General features: G+C 36.7%; 2 protein-coding genes across 8 annotated transcripts in view; one reads left to right on the top strand and one right to left on the bottom strand.

Moving 5' to 3' along the window:
• The window catches only part of LOC129260455 (hyalin-like), a 38,466-nt gene extending 30,595 nt beyond the window's left edge, over positions 1–7,871 (top strand). Inside the window, exons 20-25 of one of the 2 annotated variants that reach the window (XM_054898434.2) lie at positions 115–296; positions 1,136–1,528; positions 3,224–3,319; positions 4,003–4,098; positions 5,550–5,645; positions 6,573–7,871. In XM_054898434.2, coding sequence (XP_054754409.2) covers positions 115–296; positions 1,136–1,528; positions 3,224–3,319; positions 4,003–4,098; positions 5,550–5,645; positions 6,573–6,617 — 908 coding nt within the window. In that variant the 3' untranslated portion in view covers positions 6,618–7,871. Of the gene's footprint in view, positions 1–114; positions 297–1,135; positions 1,529–3,223; positions 3,320–3,999; positions 4,099–5,549; positions 5,646–6,572 lie in introns of both variants that reach the window. The other variant, XM_064099626.1, reaches the window with a different exon arrangement.
• Positions 5,694–16,145, bottom strand: LOC129260468 (U11/U12 small nuclear ribonucleoprotein 25 kDa protein-like). 6 transcript variants are annotated; one of them, XM_064099653.1, is made up of 5 exons: positions 15,817–16,135; positions 13,302–13,582; positions 12,406–12,511; positions 11,278–11,352; positions 5,694–10,305 (listed from the first exon to the last, which is right to left on the bottom strand). In XM_064099653.1, the coding sequence occupies exons 2-5, from the start codon at positions 13,555–13,557 to the stop codon at positions 10,236–10,238; spliced, it is 507 nt and encodes a 168-aa protein (XP_063955723.1). In that variant the 5' UTR covers positions 13,558–13,582; positions 15,817–16,135; the 3' UTR covers positions 5,694–10,235. The 6 variants fall into 6 exon arrangements, with proteins under 6 accessions (XP_063955723.1, XP_063955709.1, XP_063955732.1 ...); XM_064099639.1 differs by having other exon boundaries at positions 8,351–10,305; positions 13,293–13,582; positions 15,817–16,145; XM_064099662.1 differs by having other exon boundaries at positions 8,351–10,305; positions 13,302–13,577; positions 15,817–16,014.
• Between the last annotated feature and the right edge of the window lie 331 nt (positions 16,146–16,476).

The following is a 16,476-nucleotide window of genomic DNA, read 5'->3' as shown; positions in this document are numbered from 1 at the left end:
GTCGTTGTTGCTGCTATATACTGCTGTTGTAATTTTAATGATTTTGAAATATTTCTTCTGGAACCTTTGAACGACGTTGCTAAATTTTGCATAATTCTATTATCGTTCATCAAGCAACTCAACAACTAAGCACCGGTGCTATCATCGGGATCTTACTTGGTGTGATGGGATTTATTCTGGTTCTCCTCGTCGTCTGTTGTTGCTGTCTGTGGTTGATGGGTGCTAGGTCGGGCATGCTCTATGATGAGGAGAAATTGATGAAAAGGGAACCTAGACCCCTGCTCATGCTGCCGATGGTGAGAAAAAAAAACAATCACGTGACTTCTTCATCTGGCAATCCTTTCAAAGTGTGTTGATACTCAAACAAACTGTTGAATTTTATAGTTAGCCTAGCCTACCTAAAGAACTGTACTAGAATACTACTGCAAAGTTTACTCCAAATAGTTTAATCACGATTAATTTTTTCAAATACAAAACTTATCCATTTGTAGTAGGGCCTATATCAATAGATCACTAAAACAAATTTCAAGATTTGATGTAATTAAGGGTTGAATCTAAATTAGCTATCCATTTATTTAGGATACAACCCGATGGGGAGATCTAATTTTGAGGTTGAGACCTTCGGATCAATTCAGAACGTAATCTAAAATACATATTATTGAGGATTTATGCCATATGGATGACAACAACTATATAACAATCTCTCTATACAACGACGAAAATGGCGCAAGATTTTGATCCCCCTCCGTTCTGTATATATAGGTTTAACCATACAAGAAAATGAAACCCAGTGAAGAATGTCCAACACTAAAATTAGTCACTGAAATGAATAGGCCTACTTCATTTTTTTGAAGTGGAACGGTTATTCAAAAAATCTTCAAGCTATTTGTCGTCTGCACTTGAGCTTGAAGACTCTGCTGTAAATCTTTCAAATGTCCCTCTCCATTTCCTATTGATCTCAACGATGAAGGAGATGTATATTTTGGGGATGATGGAGTAAAACAAAAGATAGTACCCTTTCAAATGTTGAATCATAACTATTCTCAATTATTCCATGTTAGAGCGAACACAAAAAACGACCGAAATTCATATTAGGGATCACCTGCATTCGATATTTGTATTTCATGAATGCTAGGATGAAGAATACTACCGGCCGCCACCTCGTCGTACCCGGCCAACCATAACAGAAATACCCAATGAACCGGATCCTCGACCAACCAGACCGCCCACTCCGCCCCCATCGGAAGGCCCCTCCTTTCTGCACGAGGATCCCCTTTTCCTACAACCCGCACAGCCAGCCCCTAAACCAGCCCCGGCTCCCCAACCCATGATCCTGCCTCGTCCCCACCAACACATGATCCCACGGAGTTCACCTCCGCATCGTAGAGAACGCCCACCAGGTTACTACGAGACTGAAGAACCTCCTCTACCACCACTTTCGCCACCCCTACCCCAACCACCACCACCACAACTGTCTCCGCAAATCTTGATGCTTCCACAACCTGCTCCAAGATGGCGCCGAGTGAGGGTATGTAGCAATCACGTTTATAATCTGGTTTCCCTCGATTTCTGTTATACCTAGTTCCCACTTTCACGATTCGCACCACGACTGTCCTCTTAATCGTGACGTATAATCGTATCAGGTCATATCACATCAGTCGTGGCACTCGTATTGATCGTAGAAATTTTTTGAATGGTCCAAAATTTTCACGATCAGTTACGAAAGGCCAATCGTGACGTTTGCAACGGATCGCACGACAGCAGGAGTGAGGCATTACAGAAATTAAAAGCTCACTGTTCAGCAACTGCTAAGGGCACTAGATATACGGTATACACCAAAATAAATCATATAATCGATGTATTCATGGACCTATAAGCCCTTTGACGCTATTGGCCATAATATTTTACTACACATTACGGCTACGGGGAATTGCTTGGTCATGGTCTAAAAAGCTACATCTGTCAATAAATATAAACATAAGTACATCTCTATATGTATAAATGTCCTTTGTCCTTCTTTGATTGTGAAGTGCCACAGGGTTCGATTTTGGGGTGATTACTGTTTTAATAAACATCAATTATATAGTCAATTCTCTCCCAATTTGTTCGTTAGTTTCATATGCCGAATCACTCAAACGGTTAAGATTAGTTTCTCCTTTTAAAAAAAGTTATTGAAATTACTACTGAATAATTGATGTTCACTAGCTGAATTGAATGAAAACTGTTCGGTTCTTTTAATTATCATGTACTGAATCATTGACACATAGTTTCGGAACAGGAAAAAAAAACAAGAATCAAAATCTAAAAGTGCATTGAAAGAACAAAGCACTTGCCCCCTCCTCAACCCCCACCACCCATAACGCACCTGTACTCTTACTTTAAGACAATTGATTTGATATATAATATATAATTCTTGAATTGTTTTCCATGGATGTCAAACAGTCAAGCAAAGCTTATATAATAATGGCAACCCCTGCAATTTTTTTTGATCGACATGTCATAGAAAATACAACTCTGCTCATTGTTTTGCTTCATTATAGACGTTTTTTTTTAATATCTCTTTGGTTCAAATCAAATATTTTGTTATGTACCTTGTTTATTTTATTTTCTTTGTTGATTTATTCAAAGTTTCAGAAAATCAATTAATGAAATAAAATAGCTGAGGCGTCAAGATTAAGTGGAAGAGAGAAAGGGGATACAGAGAGAGATGGGGGGGGGGGGGCTAATTAAACAAAACTAATGGTATACAGGAAACTTTCGCTTCTGATAGATAGTAAATTATATACACATACACACGTTCCTCGAAGGGTGCGGGACGGGTATAGTACTTGGCTTTTGGGGTTATCTATCATGTGTCGCATGGAATTTTAATTTTCTTGCGAAACAACAACAAACAACTTCTTCTTTTTTCCTTCTTATTTTTTTTCTTCTTCTTCTCCTCTCCCTTCTTCTTCTTCTCCCCCTCCTCCTTCTTCTTCTACTTCTTCTTCTTCCTCTTCTCCTCCTCCTCCTTCATCTTCTTTTTCTTCTTCCTCTTCTTTTCCTCCTCCTCCTCCTTATTCTTGCTTCCTCTCATTTTTCTTCTCGTCCTCTTCGTCCACCACCACCTCCTTCCTCCTCACTCTTCTCCCCTTTCCACTCCTTCATTTCATTCTTCCCCTCTCTACTTCTTCCTCCGCTTCTTCTTCTCCTTTTCCCCTTTCTCATGTTTGTCCACTGACAGGATCATGTTGACCGGTATTTACAACCAAGGCGAGTGCCAAAAGGGCCTCGGTTCCGTGGTAGCCGTCAACCTGAACCGTTGAAATATGCTGGAGAGGTAAGGAGAGGTTGTGATAGAATTTTATGAAAAATCAGAGTACATTTTTCTCTCTAATGCAAAGGAGTATTGGAAATATACCATTTCAAAATATTTCGCTCAATATGCTTCTATTCAACCATGATATTGAAGTTGTTTATTGTGTTTCTGCAACAAACACAAATGACATTTTCGAATCTGTTAGAAGTATATATTCACTGTTATTTGAACGTGTATTAAGAATGCATCTTAATACAATTAGGTTCAAGGTATTTTCACTATGAAGTGTTTTGAGAAACAATCACCAAATCAAATATTCATGACTTTCTCTTCCTTTCTTTCTTTTTCTACTTCTTTCTATCTTTTTTTTTTACTTCAACTATGAAAAATTAGTCTCAAATACAGCTGATCTCAGCCCTAGCTGCTTTGAACATGCCATGATTTAAACCACCGAATTTAAAGATTAGCCCAACGTTTTCAATTGAACGACAAATATATCTGTGGATATGCTCGAAGCTGCAATTATGTTTTTTTAATGGAAAGATGATGAAATAATAAGTTCAAGAATTGTTGAATTAAACCTCTAAGGAATTTGAAAAACATGCCCTTGGCATTTCTTTTTTTTGGGGGGTACAGGTTATTGATTCAAAATACGTCTGTCAATTCTTTTATTCAATTATTATTGTTGTTTTCAATTAAAGCAGTTACCACCAAGCTATGAACAGAGACCAGTGCATGCTTATCACCAGGGAACAATAGTCCCAGGTCCACAATTCATAGGAGACTATGCTCCAGATTCGGTAATTTATTATCACTTGTCCTTATTTAATCTCTATTACTACTACGTATCATATTTTTTCATTTTCATATTCGTTATCTGTAATAGGAGGAGGAGCCGTGGTGTAGTGGTTCTGACTCTCGCCTTGTAAACAGAGGGTCGTGTGTTTGAATCCCACCACGGTCTGGCGTCCTTTGGCAAGGCGTTAATCCACAGTTTGCCACTCTCGACCCAGGTGCTAAATGGGTACCCGGTAGGATGTGAAAGTCATTGTAGCTTGTCCAGTACTGTGTGCGCCTCACCGGCGACTGATTGGAATACTCCCCAGGGAGTGGAGGATGTGCACACATTGTGTGCGGGAATGACTGATTGAATCCGATGACCGGGGTAATAATAATGTCTGTAAAGCGCTTAGACACGTCGTTCCGATGTATTAAGCGCTATATAAAAGCGGATTATTATTATTATAATGTCCATTTACCGATGAACATGATAGAGACGAATTAAATTCAGAAAAATTAAATATTTAACTCTTATTTTCATACTTGAATGAAATTGAGTGCAGTCTCCCCCCCCCCCTTTTTTTTCTTTTGTAATGTCCCTGAAAGTAGGGACATTAATCAATTTCACTCAATCTCGCATCCATACAAGATTATTTTTTTGCTCAACCCTCTCCGTCACTTATCTGATGTCCAATTTCCTTGTTAACCTCCCCCTCTCTCACATAATCTTCGAATTTGATTTTCTTCTTTTTCTTTACTCACTCCTTCTGTCTGTCTCTCTCTCTCATTCACTTAATCTCCCATCTTCACAAAATGTTCTTCTTTTCTTTACTCACCCCTCCCCTCCCTCACACACTCAAAACTTTCTTTACTCTAGCCCATCCTCTCTGTCTTTCTCACTCAATCTCGCGTCCATACACGATTTCCTTCTTTTTCTTTGCTCACCCTTTCTCACCCAATCTCGCATCCATACACGATTTCCTTCTTTTTCTTTGCTCACCCCTTGTCACCCAATCTTGCGTCCATACACGATTTCCTTCTTTTCTTTTCTCACCCCTCTCTCTCACTCAATATCTCGTCCATACAATATTTCGCTTCCTTGCTCACACCTCCTCCTTCCCCTCTCTCTCTAATCTCGCGTTTTATACACCATTTTCTTCTTTATCCTAGCTCAACCTCCCCCACCTAATCTCGCATCTGCGTCTATATATTTTCTTTTTCTTTACTCAACCCTCCCCCTCTCACTTAATCTCGAGTCTATACGCGTGTTCTTTTTCCTTGCTTCTCCCCACCCCCTCTCTCTCACACACTATCTTTCCCCTTTATTATCAGTACGCCTACCTGTCTGCTTGTCAAAGCATTTTTAAAATTCCAAAAGTTATTGAATTTCATAGAAATCCTTGCATATGTGATATACGCTATAATCGTCCATTCCCCTATGAAATTCTTCTCACTGTTCCTATCTCAATAGGCACCCATGTACCACCAGGGTGGGGGCCCCATTCGTAGAAGCGGTTCCAGAAGGCAAAGGGTCCCTCAAATGAGAGGCAACCACTTTCCGGAAGAGGTGGGTATACAATGACATTATTAGACTACCAATGATTTAATCCAGTGCTATCTTTTTTCAATATTTACTTTAAATGGCTTCAAATACAATTTCTAATGTCGCCAAAACAATTTTGTAATAACACTATCTCATTCCCAGTATGCTGAGATGACTATACTAGTCTTCTGAAATATTGAATTGAATTGAATTTCTTACCAAATATCACTGTCAGGTACAATTACAAGGAATAGTACATCACATATAAACAAAACATTTGGTAATTGGAGCTAACATAATAGCAAGATGCTAATCGAGGTTAGCCCCAAATAATGTCATTATCATAGTTTAAACAATAAATTTAACTAAATCTCAATATTGTACATCAAATTCAGTACTAATTCTACTTAATACTGTTGCAGAAAATTTCGATCATTTTCAGTGAACATATTTACACTGTTTACAAGAAAAAATATTTTAATTATTCACAAAATCTTTATATAGAATTATTTGTTTTCAGGCAGTATTTTACCATACCAAATTAATTATAATCTTCCAGTAGCATTAATTTAACAATTTGCTAAATATCTTACGACTAAATATTATGTGATATAAAGCATCTCATACTTTATCCTCCTTTTATTGGAAGGGGGGGGGGTGGTAGAAGTTGTGTTTCTATGTATAAATTTCTTTCTTGTAATTAATCACTTACATTACACCATCTCTAGCTTCTTTCAGATATCATTTAATTCTATGTCTATCTGACAATTTTTCACATTTTCATTGTAAAAAAAGCTGATTATGGTATAAGCAAAAGAAACAATAAGGAAATATCATGGTAAAACTCTGGCCAGCTTGTGAAAAATAGAGAAAATACTTTACCCTGAATATATAAGAAACAATATACGATGTCTAACAATTTTTCAATGTTCTTTTCATTTCAATGCACAGGTGGGAGAAATGAAACAAAGACTGTTCCATGAGTTCAACTATTAACCAAATATAGTTGATGACCATATGCTTACTCTGTCAAAGATGGCTTGGGTTATAGTGGAATCTGTTATACAGAGCACAGAACAATATTATGTCTTTCAGGAAGAATGTAGAATTCAATGAATTCAAATTCAGTTTTTGTAGAAACACGAGAAATAACTTTGATAGCATGAGTGAGCGCACATTGAAATAAATGGCAAGACATGCAAAAATGAATTTTCAAACTTCAAAGTTATTTAATTAAGTATGACAGCATTTTTTCTTGTTAACTTAGAATGAAATTAGCCTTTAATATGTGCCAACTCAGGCATGACTTAATGGATTATTATCATTATTACACAGATGTTAATAAGTATTGAAACACTTTATGATGAGATACTTTAAAAGTTATTCTATTTGATTTAGTGGGAACTTTCTTTTTTGTGTGTTATTTGTAGATTTATAGTCCAATGTTTCATCCAATTCTTATGCTCTGAAAAGTGAAGAAGGACAACTTATGTAAAATGTAATGTGAATGCTTTATAAAAATTATAAATGATTATTAGTATCAATAATTACCCAGTAGGGCAAATAGTCAGTTTTATTGAAAAACAATTGTATGATTATAAGGATTAACTTTGAAATATTTTAACAATATAAATGTATAATGGATAAAATGCACTTTTTGTAAAATTTGTACATTTTAAGCTGTAGTGATTGTTGGGTCAAATCAAAATTAATAATTTGTACACAGTATTTGTCAAAATACTATCCAAGTACCCATCCAACATATATCTAAAAATAAAATAAGTGATCCTTTTTCTTCAAATTTAATAATCAAGGAATATAATTTCGTGAATGAAAATATAGCAGACAAATACATGTATACCTGTATTTTGATCAAATAGATTTCATAAAATGATACATTTTTAAATAAAAATTGTCAAAGTACTCTTATATTAAAATATTGTTCAATAAAAATCTTAAGCATAAAGATTGGTTGAGAATGCATTTCTTCACACCAATGTATGTGTCAAATCTTACAAATATTGAGCTTTTTTTCACCAGATAATATCCAATATTTCTTTTTGTCACAAATGAATGCAGCTAGTAGGCCTACTATGCTATGTGAAACACAATAAATCCATATCTCTCTTACTTAAGGGTCATTGCACGGGAGGAAATTTTTGTGACATACCAGAACTCCAAAACCGTGTCTCATGAAAAGAAGGCAAATGTATGTATAAAATTACCAGCAAAAATAAATGGGGTCTCACCAAGTTTTACTTCTCAAGCATCATGATATATGACAGATTCACACCTGCAAATTTATTGCCTATGTTATGCCAATGTGATGTCCATGTAACAGTGGTAAAACTTTGTATTTGTTTTGCAGCAAAACCATTAAACATCCCCAATTTCAAACTGAATTACTATGATTGGACATCATCTTTAAATTAACACATCAAAACTAAACCCCATTTGAACTGATCTCTGTGAAATGAAAAAGCTGATACCACTGTTACATGGACATCACACGATCTTGTTGCCCCAACCCCATGGAATGACCCTTAAGCAACAAACTTTACCTTTGTTTCAGTATAATTTTTTAACTGTAAAATGGTACTGAAAATATTTGTGTTAAGCAAGTAAGAGTTTACCTCCTAGATTTGATTTTTTATCTTTAAACAAAGCCTACTCAAGCAGTCTATGTGAGCATTTATTTTGAGACCACGGTGAACGGCTGCTACTATACCATAATAATATACTCTATTCATACACGCAAGCTAGCCACAATTAAAGCTGCAAATGTTTGATGTTGTGTATGAATAGGAGTCAGTGAATTAATTGCTATTTTGCTACCTCCCTTTTAACATTTATCACAGTGAGCTATGAAGCTACTATACTAATCCCTATTTAGAAATCTGAAAGGAAAAAAGTTCACTGTTTTCTTGCCAATTTTAGAACAGCTACAAAATGGCATTAAAAAGGGAGAAAATGTCTTGAAAATGCAGACAGGACCCTCAGCAAAAATTCCACAAGATTGTAAATTTGCGGTATACATGTACCAAATTCTACAATGTTCATTTACGCAACATGGGTGAACAATTTGCTCTCACTTTATGCATGTGATCAACTAAACATTAAATTGTTATACAAGACTTTGGATTGTGATATACATAAATATGCTTTGTTTTGGTAGATAAAGTCTGTATTTAAGCGTTTCAGTTTTGGCACTTCTCATTTTCATGTCCAAAATCGCCATGTCAAAAATGTCTTTCTCATTAGACAACATGATAAGATGCACTATTTCTCATCACAGAGGGGAGTTTTAAATCTTGAATGCATGAGAAACTACAATGATCAAGGCTTGAAGAATCGGCTTTCATCTGAGAAATTCCTCTGGCTCCCGGCATGGCCAAGAAGATATACAAGAAAATACAAGAAGATGTAGGTTCATCCATGCAGAAGGGTGGCACTTGATCTTGAGCCATTTCTTTGATGACACTTCTGTAAAGACATTGGCTGCACTTACTTCGACTGTCTGCTATTGGAACCTTTCAGAATAATACTGATGTGATCAACTGTTCAGGCCATAGTTGTGCTTTGGTTTTCTACTATTGGAACCCTTCTGCATGATCGTGATATGATTGACTGTTCTGTCTGCACTTCTTGAAAACCTCTGCTATTGGAACCTTTAGCATGATCTTGATACGATCAACCGTTAATTAGACCACTGTTGCGCTTCCTCAAACCCTCTGCTATTGGAACCCTTCGGCATGATCCTGATACGATCAACCATTCAGACTACTGCTGTGCTTCCTCGACTCTCTGCTATTGGAACCCTTCAGTATGATCCTAATATGATAAACTGTTCAGGCAATGACTGCACTTTAGACTCTCCACAATTGGAACCCATTGGCATGATCCTGATACGATCAACCATTTAGGTTAGTCATAGATGCGCTTCAGACTCTCTGCTACTGGAACCTGATCATCAGTTTAGGCCATGGCTGCGCTTCGGACTCTCTGCTATTGGAACCCTTTGGCATGATCCTAATACGATCAACCATTTAGGTTAGTCATAGATGCGCTTCAGACTCTCTGCTACTGGAACCTGATCATGACACTGATATGATCATCTGTTTAGGCAATGGCTGCGCTTCGGACTCTCTGCTATTGGAACCATTTGGCATGATCCTAATACGATCAACCATTTAGGTTAGTCATAGATGCGCTTCAGACTCTCTGCTACTGGAACCTGATCATGACACTGATATGATCATCTGTTTAGGCCATGGCTGCGCTTCGGACTCTCTGCTATTGGAACCATTTGGCATGATCCTAATACGATCAACCATTTAGGTTAGTCATAGATGCGCTTCAGACTCTCTGCTACTGGAACCTGATCATGACACTGATATGATCATCTGTTTAGGCCATGGCTGCGCTTCGGACTCTCTGCTATTGGAACCATTTGGCATGATCCTAATACGATCAACCATTTAGGTTAGTCATAGATGCGCTTCAGACTCTCTGCTACTAGAACCTGATCATGACACTGATATGATCATCTGTTTAGGCCATGGCTGCGCTTCGGACTCTCTGCTATTGGAAGCCTTTGGCATGGTCCTGATATGATCAGTAGCCACCTCCTTTAGAATGCAGCCTCTTGACGAAGGTTACCACCTCCCTGTTCCTGATTCCATAGCTGTAGGTGGGGGGGAGAAAGGGAGATGGGAATGTTATTATATCTGAGTGAAGTAATGCCTTTAACACTCAAGGCCAAAAGAAAAATATCATGTTAATTGGTCTAATTACAAGAAATGTAAAAAGTGGGGCATTTTGTTATTCTTTTCATTTTTAGATGACAGCGACCTAAGATTGTTGTCAAGCCGCCATTTTTCCCATCAACATCATAATATTAGAGTAAATGTACATCTCTTTTGTACACGTAAGTTTGACCTTGGTCATAATAATGTTTTTTATGATGAATGGAATAAATGCTATCAAATATCTAAATATCTAAATAATGAGTAATCAGCAGGTCACACCAATCACTCATGAAGGACCATGACAAAATCCATATTCAGCTGATCAAGAACCTCATAATATTTGGCTCAATTTTCCTTAAAAGGTGTCTGATATTTTAAAAGTAAAGTAAAATTGCCCAATCCATGAGTTAGATAAATTATAGAATCATGTGCTAAGGTTGAAATATTAAAATCATCATTCAAGTATTCAATTATTTAATTGAATACCAGCCCATTTCCACAAAGCTTTGTTATCAATGACAAGTTGGCAGTCAATATAACCTGCAATCGATCCTCTAGCTGAGAATCAATGTTATTTCGGTAAAATGTGATTAACTCACAACCGTTTATATTGGAGACAACATATCATGAAACAGCCTATCGTCCTTCACATAAATTATCAAAGATTAATGAACTCATTCAGAATTTTATTGAGATGCGAAAGAAAAGAATTTTTAAATGATACAAAACATTAATGACATGCTTAATACAGGCGTTTCTAAGCCCACTGTTTCCTGTATAGATAAATCTTGGTTTATTTTAAATGGGCATAGTAATACCAATGTTGTATGTAAGTGAGCAGTGAAACAAGAAAAATGAAAGAAGTTTAGGCACAGATCATTTGTTCCGTAAAAAAGTAGAATACTCACTCTCTCAGTTTCTTGTAATCATCAGTCAGCTTCTCACCTTCAAAGCAAAGATAATAACTCCTCCAGACATACCGCCTTACAAAGAGAGGAAGAGAGAAAGAATGATATATGATATCAAGTGAATCATTTTAAAAGGCATATGCCCATATTCTGTAGTCCAGTTTGATTTAAGCCATGGTCTAACTCTGTGCTAAAATTATGGGAAGCCGAAAATCTCTAAATTTGGTTTACATTGTATGTTCACTGTTTAATCTGTTCTTTCCCCCATGCTTTAATGGTGAAAAATAAACTATTTAAGCTATTATTCCAAGAAAGTTAGGAATGAATTGATTGATCAGCAAATGTAATAATTTTTTTCCTTTTTTTAGATTGTTCTTTTGGCCTGATTTTGCCATCATAAAATGATGAAAAGTGGCCCATTGCTGCCATATAAAAACCACAATTAAATTAAAAGTACACGGTTTTACATCATGCTAAATAAATATGAATTAACACTATTCTTGAAATTAACTTTTAATGTTAAAGATTAGTGTTACAACTGGCTATCCATAGTTACACCATATAACTTTAAACCAGAGTTTAAACTGAACAAGATTTCAAAATATTTGTCCAGTGAATATAGACATAAAGAACAACACTCACTCATAATAGGAAAAGTAAATTCTACGGACATGTATCTGATGCTTCACTTAGAAACCAGATTTACAAGAAAACAGAAAACGTGCCCTTTATTGATGGACCAGCGAACTTGTTTTTCTAAATAGAGTAAAGTGGAGCATTGTGGCCTAGTGGATTAGCTTCTAGGCATTAAAACAAAGGAATTTGAGTTCAAATCTCAATTTTCTGATCCATAATGTGCTGCACTCAACCTAGATGTGGTAAACAGGAATCTGGCAGGAATTTATTCTTTGAAACGCAGGGTGCATAAAAGCTGCTCTGCCAAAGCCAGGGTAATTATGCTGTGCTTAGAGACTTCTGATAAAGTAGGTATGAAGCGCTTTAATACACAGAAGTATAATTATAATTAGCGTGTAAACACAGACATGAAAGCTGTAAAAATATATAAATCATATTATTGAAAATATCTGCGAAATTAATAGTATTGAATTGTCAAATTTCTGATCTTACCAGCTTATTCTCTTTTTGATTTCCTCTCGATTCTGCTTGAGCTCGAAGTACCTCTTGATGGCACTCTTCAAATCCTGAACAGTTGCAGTCTGCATTACCACTACAGCTATCATGAAAAAAAAAATAAGCAAGAAGAATGATAGCATACCTTGCAAAATATAAATTGAAAAAGAAGATGAAAAGAGACACTTTTTGCTAAAGTTCTCATCAAAAGCTCTCAATTCTCGATGTTGGGTCCAAACTATCTGACTTGACAGGTCAATGTAAAGCATCTCCAAATAGTTTCAACCCTCTTTAAAAAACCCATTTTCTTTCTAAAATTCAATTCACAAACCTAAAGGCAACAGTGTGAGCAAAGATTATTTCTGGAATACAGTAAACGCTTCTATTGAATGTGCTAGTAGCCCACCTTTCAGAAAGATTCTCATCTTACGGATATTGTGTCTTTCCACTTGTTTTGCATATAAAAATTCAGAAATCTGCCATAGTTTTCTCAAGAAGCATGAGCAATATACAGAACTGAAAACTTTGGCAATGTTGGACAAGCAGAAAGTTATGAAAAATGAATACACTACGACTACATGTACAAGCTATATATAAGGGATGTACTGAGGAACACCAAAGATAATGACTTGCTAATCTTCAAATTTATGATCTAATATAAATCAATTGTTTCACCATAATTCAGAAATTGTGTCCAAGTGCGTGGTGATTTTGTGTAAAATGTATACTTGGAATGCTCTTATACATCAATTTGTACTTGGTTTTTAAAAGCATAGGAGTCAAATTCTTGCCTGTGGAACAATCTGGTCAGGTTTTTTAATAAAAGCAACATCAAGATATTTGTATTTTCATGGATTGCTGGACGTTCAAAATGAATCAAAGACCTTGCTTACGCATAAGATCACCATCAGCTCTTCTGACGATCACTGTCATGGCCTGACCATACTCCAGAGCAATTTGGAGGTTCACCTCTTCCACACAAACATCCTGGGGAAGATCTTCCAGAAGGGGATCATCGAGGACCTCACCAAGTTCCTTCCGCACGATAGCCATCGCATCCAGGTGAGAGAGTGGTTCTTCTCCTCCTGGTTGCCGTGGTGATACAGGTGATGATGATGGAAGAGGTATTTCATCCTCTGTCATTTCCATACTTCAATTGTTGATAAACACTGTTCTGGAATAAATAAAAAAATCACATTAATAACTACAAATGTTTGAGGTAATAAACAAATATTAAAGGAATAAATCAAAATAAAATATTTTTGTGGATGCTGGCGGGAAATATAGGAAAACTCTAAAAGTTTACTAAGAAAATGAAATAACAAAAGTAAATATTTCAGTAGGTAAAAACTAACCCTTGTAATGTAGCCGTGTCTGCAATTGCTGAGTTTGGTAGTAGCACTAGGCACGCGTGGTATGGAGGGATCTATAAAGCTGTGCGTGCAGCTACCTTTGCGGTGTTTACGCTGGACAATTTAGGCAGGGCTGGGGAACGGAGATGTTTAGTAACGGGTCTTGTGAGGGGGGTGGGGCGGCTTCTGAAGAGAACTCTTGTCATTCGGCGTATCTAGAGAACTGAAAAAGGAGTTTATCGAAGTAGCACGTCCCTGTAACCCCAATGTATTTGAGTGCCCCCCCCCCGGATAATGGTCCTTGATATTAATTGCTTATCTGGAAAGTGGATGCACTTTGATATTGATATTGATATCAAAGTGATGAATGTCCATACTCAAGAGATGACTAGGCTATTGCCTTGAATTAATTTTAAGCTCAAATTCCATAGACCATTAACAAGCTGGAGAATTTCATAAATATGGAGCCAGGGCAAAAAAAAAAAATCAACTTCATTTTGCAAAATTTAGTGACAAGTTCAGAAAAGGGTTCTAACTTCTGAATCCAGAAAGGATCTATTAATATTATTTAACTGCCTCTCATTGCAAGGGGGAGGGGCGGTTCACTTTAAAAGGATGGCTTTTCTTATAACAGCAAATCTACAGACAAATGGTCAGTCAGATACACCCTCCAAATAAATTTAATTCTGGCTAGAAGTAGATGTAATCTATTTGAGAATTATATTGTAGGACCTACAGTAGGCCTACATCACATGTAGGTTCTCCTCAATTTAATTCCTTTCTTGTTTAGTTGTCGAATGTACGTCCTTCATGCCCTTGCCATTGTTGTTGACTTGGCACTGTTCTTCTATCTTCTTCATCTTCAATTCAATTCAACATTTATTTCCAAATATAAAAGCATAAATACAATTTCAAAAATTTAACAAGAACAATGGAGGTAGCAACTCTGTAAGCAGTGCTTGAGATGAGTGCACCGTGACATAAAGAATAAAGACATAATACATTAAAAAAACTTATCCATACAAAGTACATACATAACAACTTCATAACAAAAAACTTCTTTAACTTACACCCTCTCTTCCATCGTCATCACCTCCAGCTCTAAGTACAACTTTTAATCTGTCCCTAATTCAAATGGAAAATTAAATAAAATTCTTCTGACCGTTTTTTCTTTCTGAGATCTCACCTGCACCCCTTATCATCTCTATCTTCAGGTTACCTCGAGCGAAGTTCGTGTAGGCTCCACTCCACCTACCCGAACTGGACCCTCGCGTGCATGCGATGTTTTGAAATCAGCGGCGAATTATTTTTATACGTGTGAGGAACTTCATGTTGGCTCTAAATCACCCATTTTGAGACTGTTAGAAGCATGGAAAAGAAGTGAAACTTTGTGTAAAGTAAGAATATTACTAGTTTTAATTGTTTTTAAAGATTGTGATGTTGCATGAATTTTATATTTCCCACGGTCTCGAAGTTCGGGTAGATGGAGTGTAGTGTAGCGGTAGTGAAGTGCAAAGTGGAGTGGAGCCTACACGAACTTCGCTCGAGGTATCTTCAGGGCAGCTATCCTTCATTTATCCTTCTTTTCCATTCTGAGAGCAATGTAATTTAATAATATTGAACTAGTAAATCTGAAACAGCAACTTGGTCAAGTGACATGAAACATGAGAAATGATCTATTCTAGGCTAAAATAAATTCATGACAATTGACATCACCATCAGGCAAAATAAATTAAAGTCAAGCATATTGTCAAGACTCAAGACATGCAACTTCTTCTTCTTCTAGTTCTGGAAACAGTACAGTCCACCGTCTGGTGAATTGTCGTACTGGCATGACTGGTGAAGTGCAGCGTGCAAGTGTATGTACATTATCCGATAAAAAATTGCTTACAGCGTGCAAGTAAAAACAACCACCGTTATTAACGGAGCTGGGTCTGTTCACTCATCCTCTTGTTTCAAGATGTGTATAGAGGTGCAATTAACTGTGCTTTGGGGAGGGAGTTCCAAAGTCTACTCTTATCGAATAACAAGAATAACAATTAAAAATAAAACTCACCTGCTCACCAATTCTCAGCACACGCAAATAGACCTATTTTGATCGTTGATTTTGTTAAGCATTAAATCCACATGCAAGCTTCAGCTGCATTAGGAAAACATTTGGAACTGCTACAAGTACAAGTCTCAGCACAGTCAAAACCCAGAAAATGGCCAATGATGCAGCTGCCGTAGGCGCATAGTTTACATTACAGGAATTGAAAGGAGTTTTGGCCGAGACTCAGGGCGTCGCAAGCTAGCGAGAGCCGATGTATACATGCCATAGAGATGTGTAATTAGTATACATCTCTATGATACATGCGCGCTACCTATCTTTCTGCACATGTGTCTGAAAATAGTCTAAAATAAGAGACACTATACGATTCAGAGGTTTGTTTACTTTAATATTTTAGAGGCATTCCTAACAAAAACTTACTTAAACCAAAATAATTACATAATTAGATTGATTATTTAATCAATACTATTTCTCATTCCACCATTCTCCCTAAAAATATGGATTTTCCATTATCTCATATAAAAAAAACTGATTAAGTAAAGACTATTACCCGGAAGTAGCGGCAAATAGCGCGCGCCAGTGGTTTGTTTTGTTCTGTGTTTTTTTTAATACTTTTTTTTTCACGCTGTACCGATACACCGTACCGGTACCTGGTACGTAGTTGTG

This window comes from Lytechinus pictus, chromosome 1 (assembly GCF_037042905.1).
Source record: "Lytechinus pictus isolate F3 Inbred chromosome 1, Lp3.0, whole genome shotgun sequence".
In the NCBI taxonomy this organism is placed as follows: domain Eukaryota; kingdom Metazoa; phylum Echinodermata; class Echinoidea; order Temnopleuroida; family Toxopneustidae; genus Lytechinus; species Lytechinus pictus.
The sequence above is the reverse complement of the archived record's forward strand: the minus strand, read 5'-3'. Positions and strand labels throughout refer to the sequence as shown.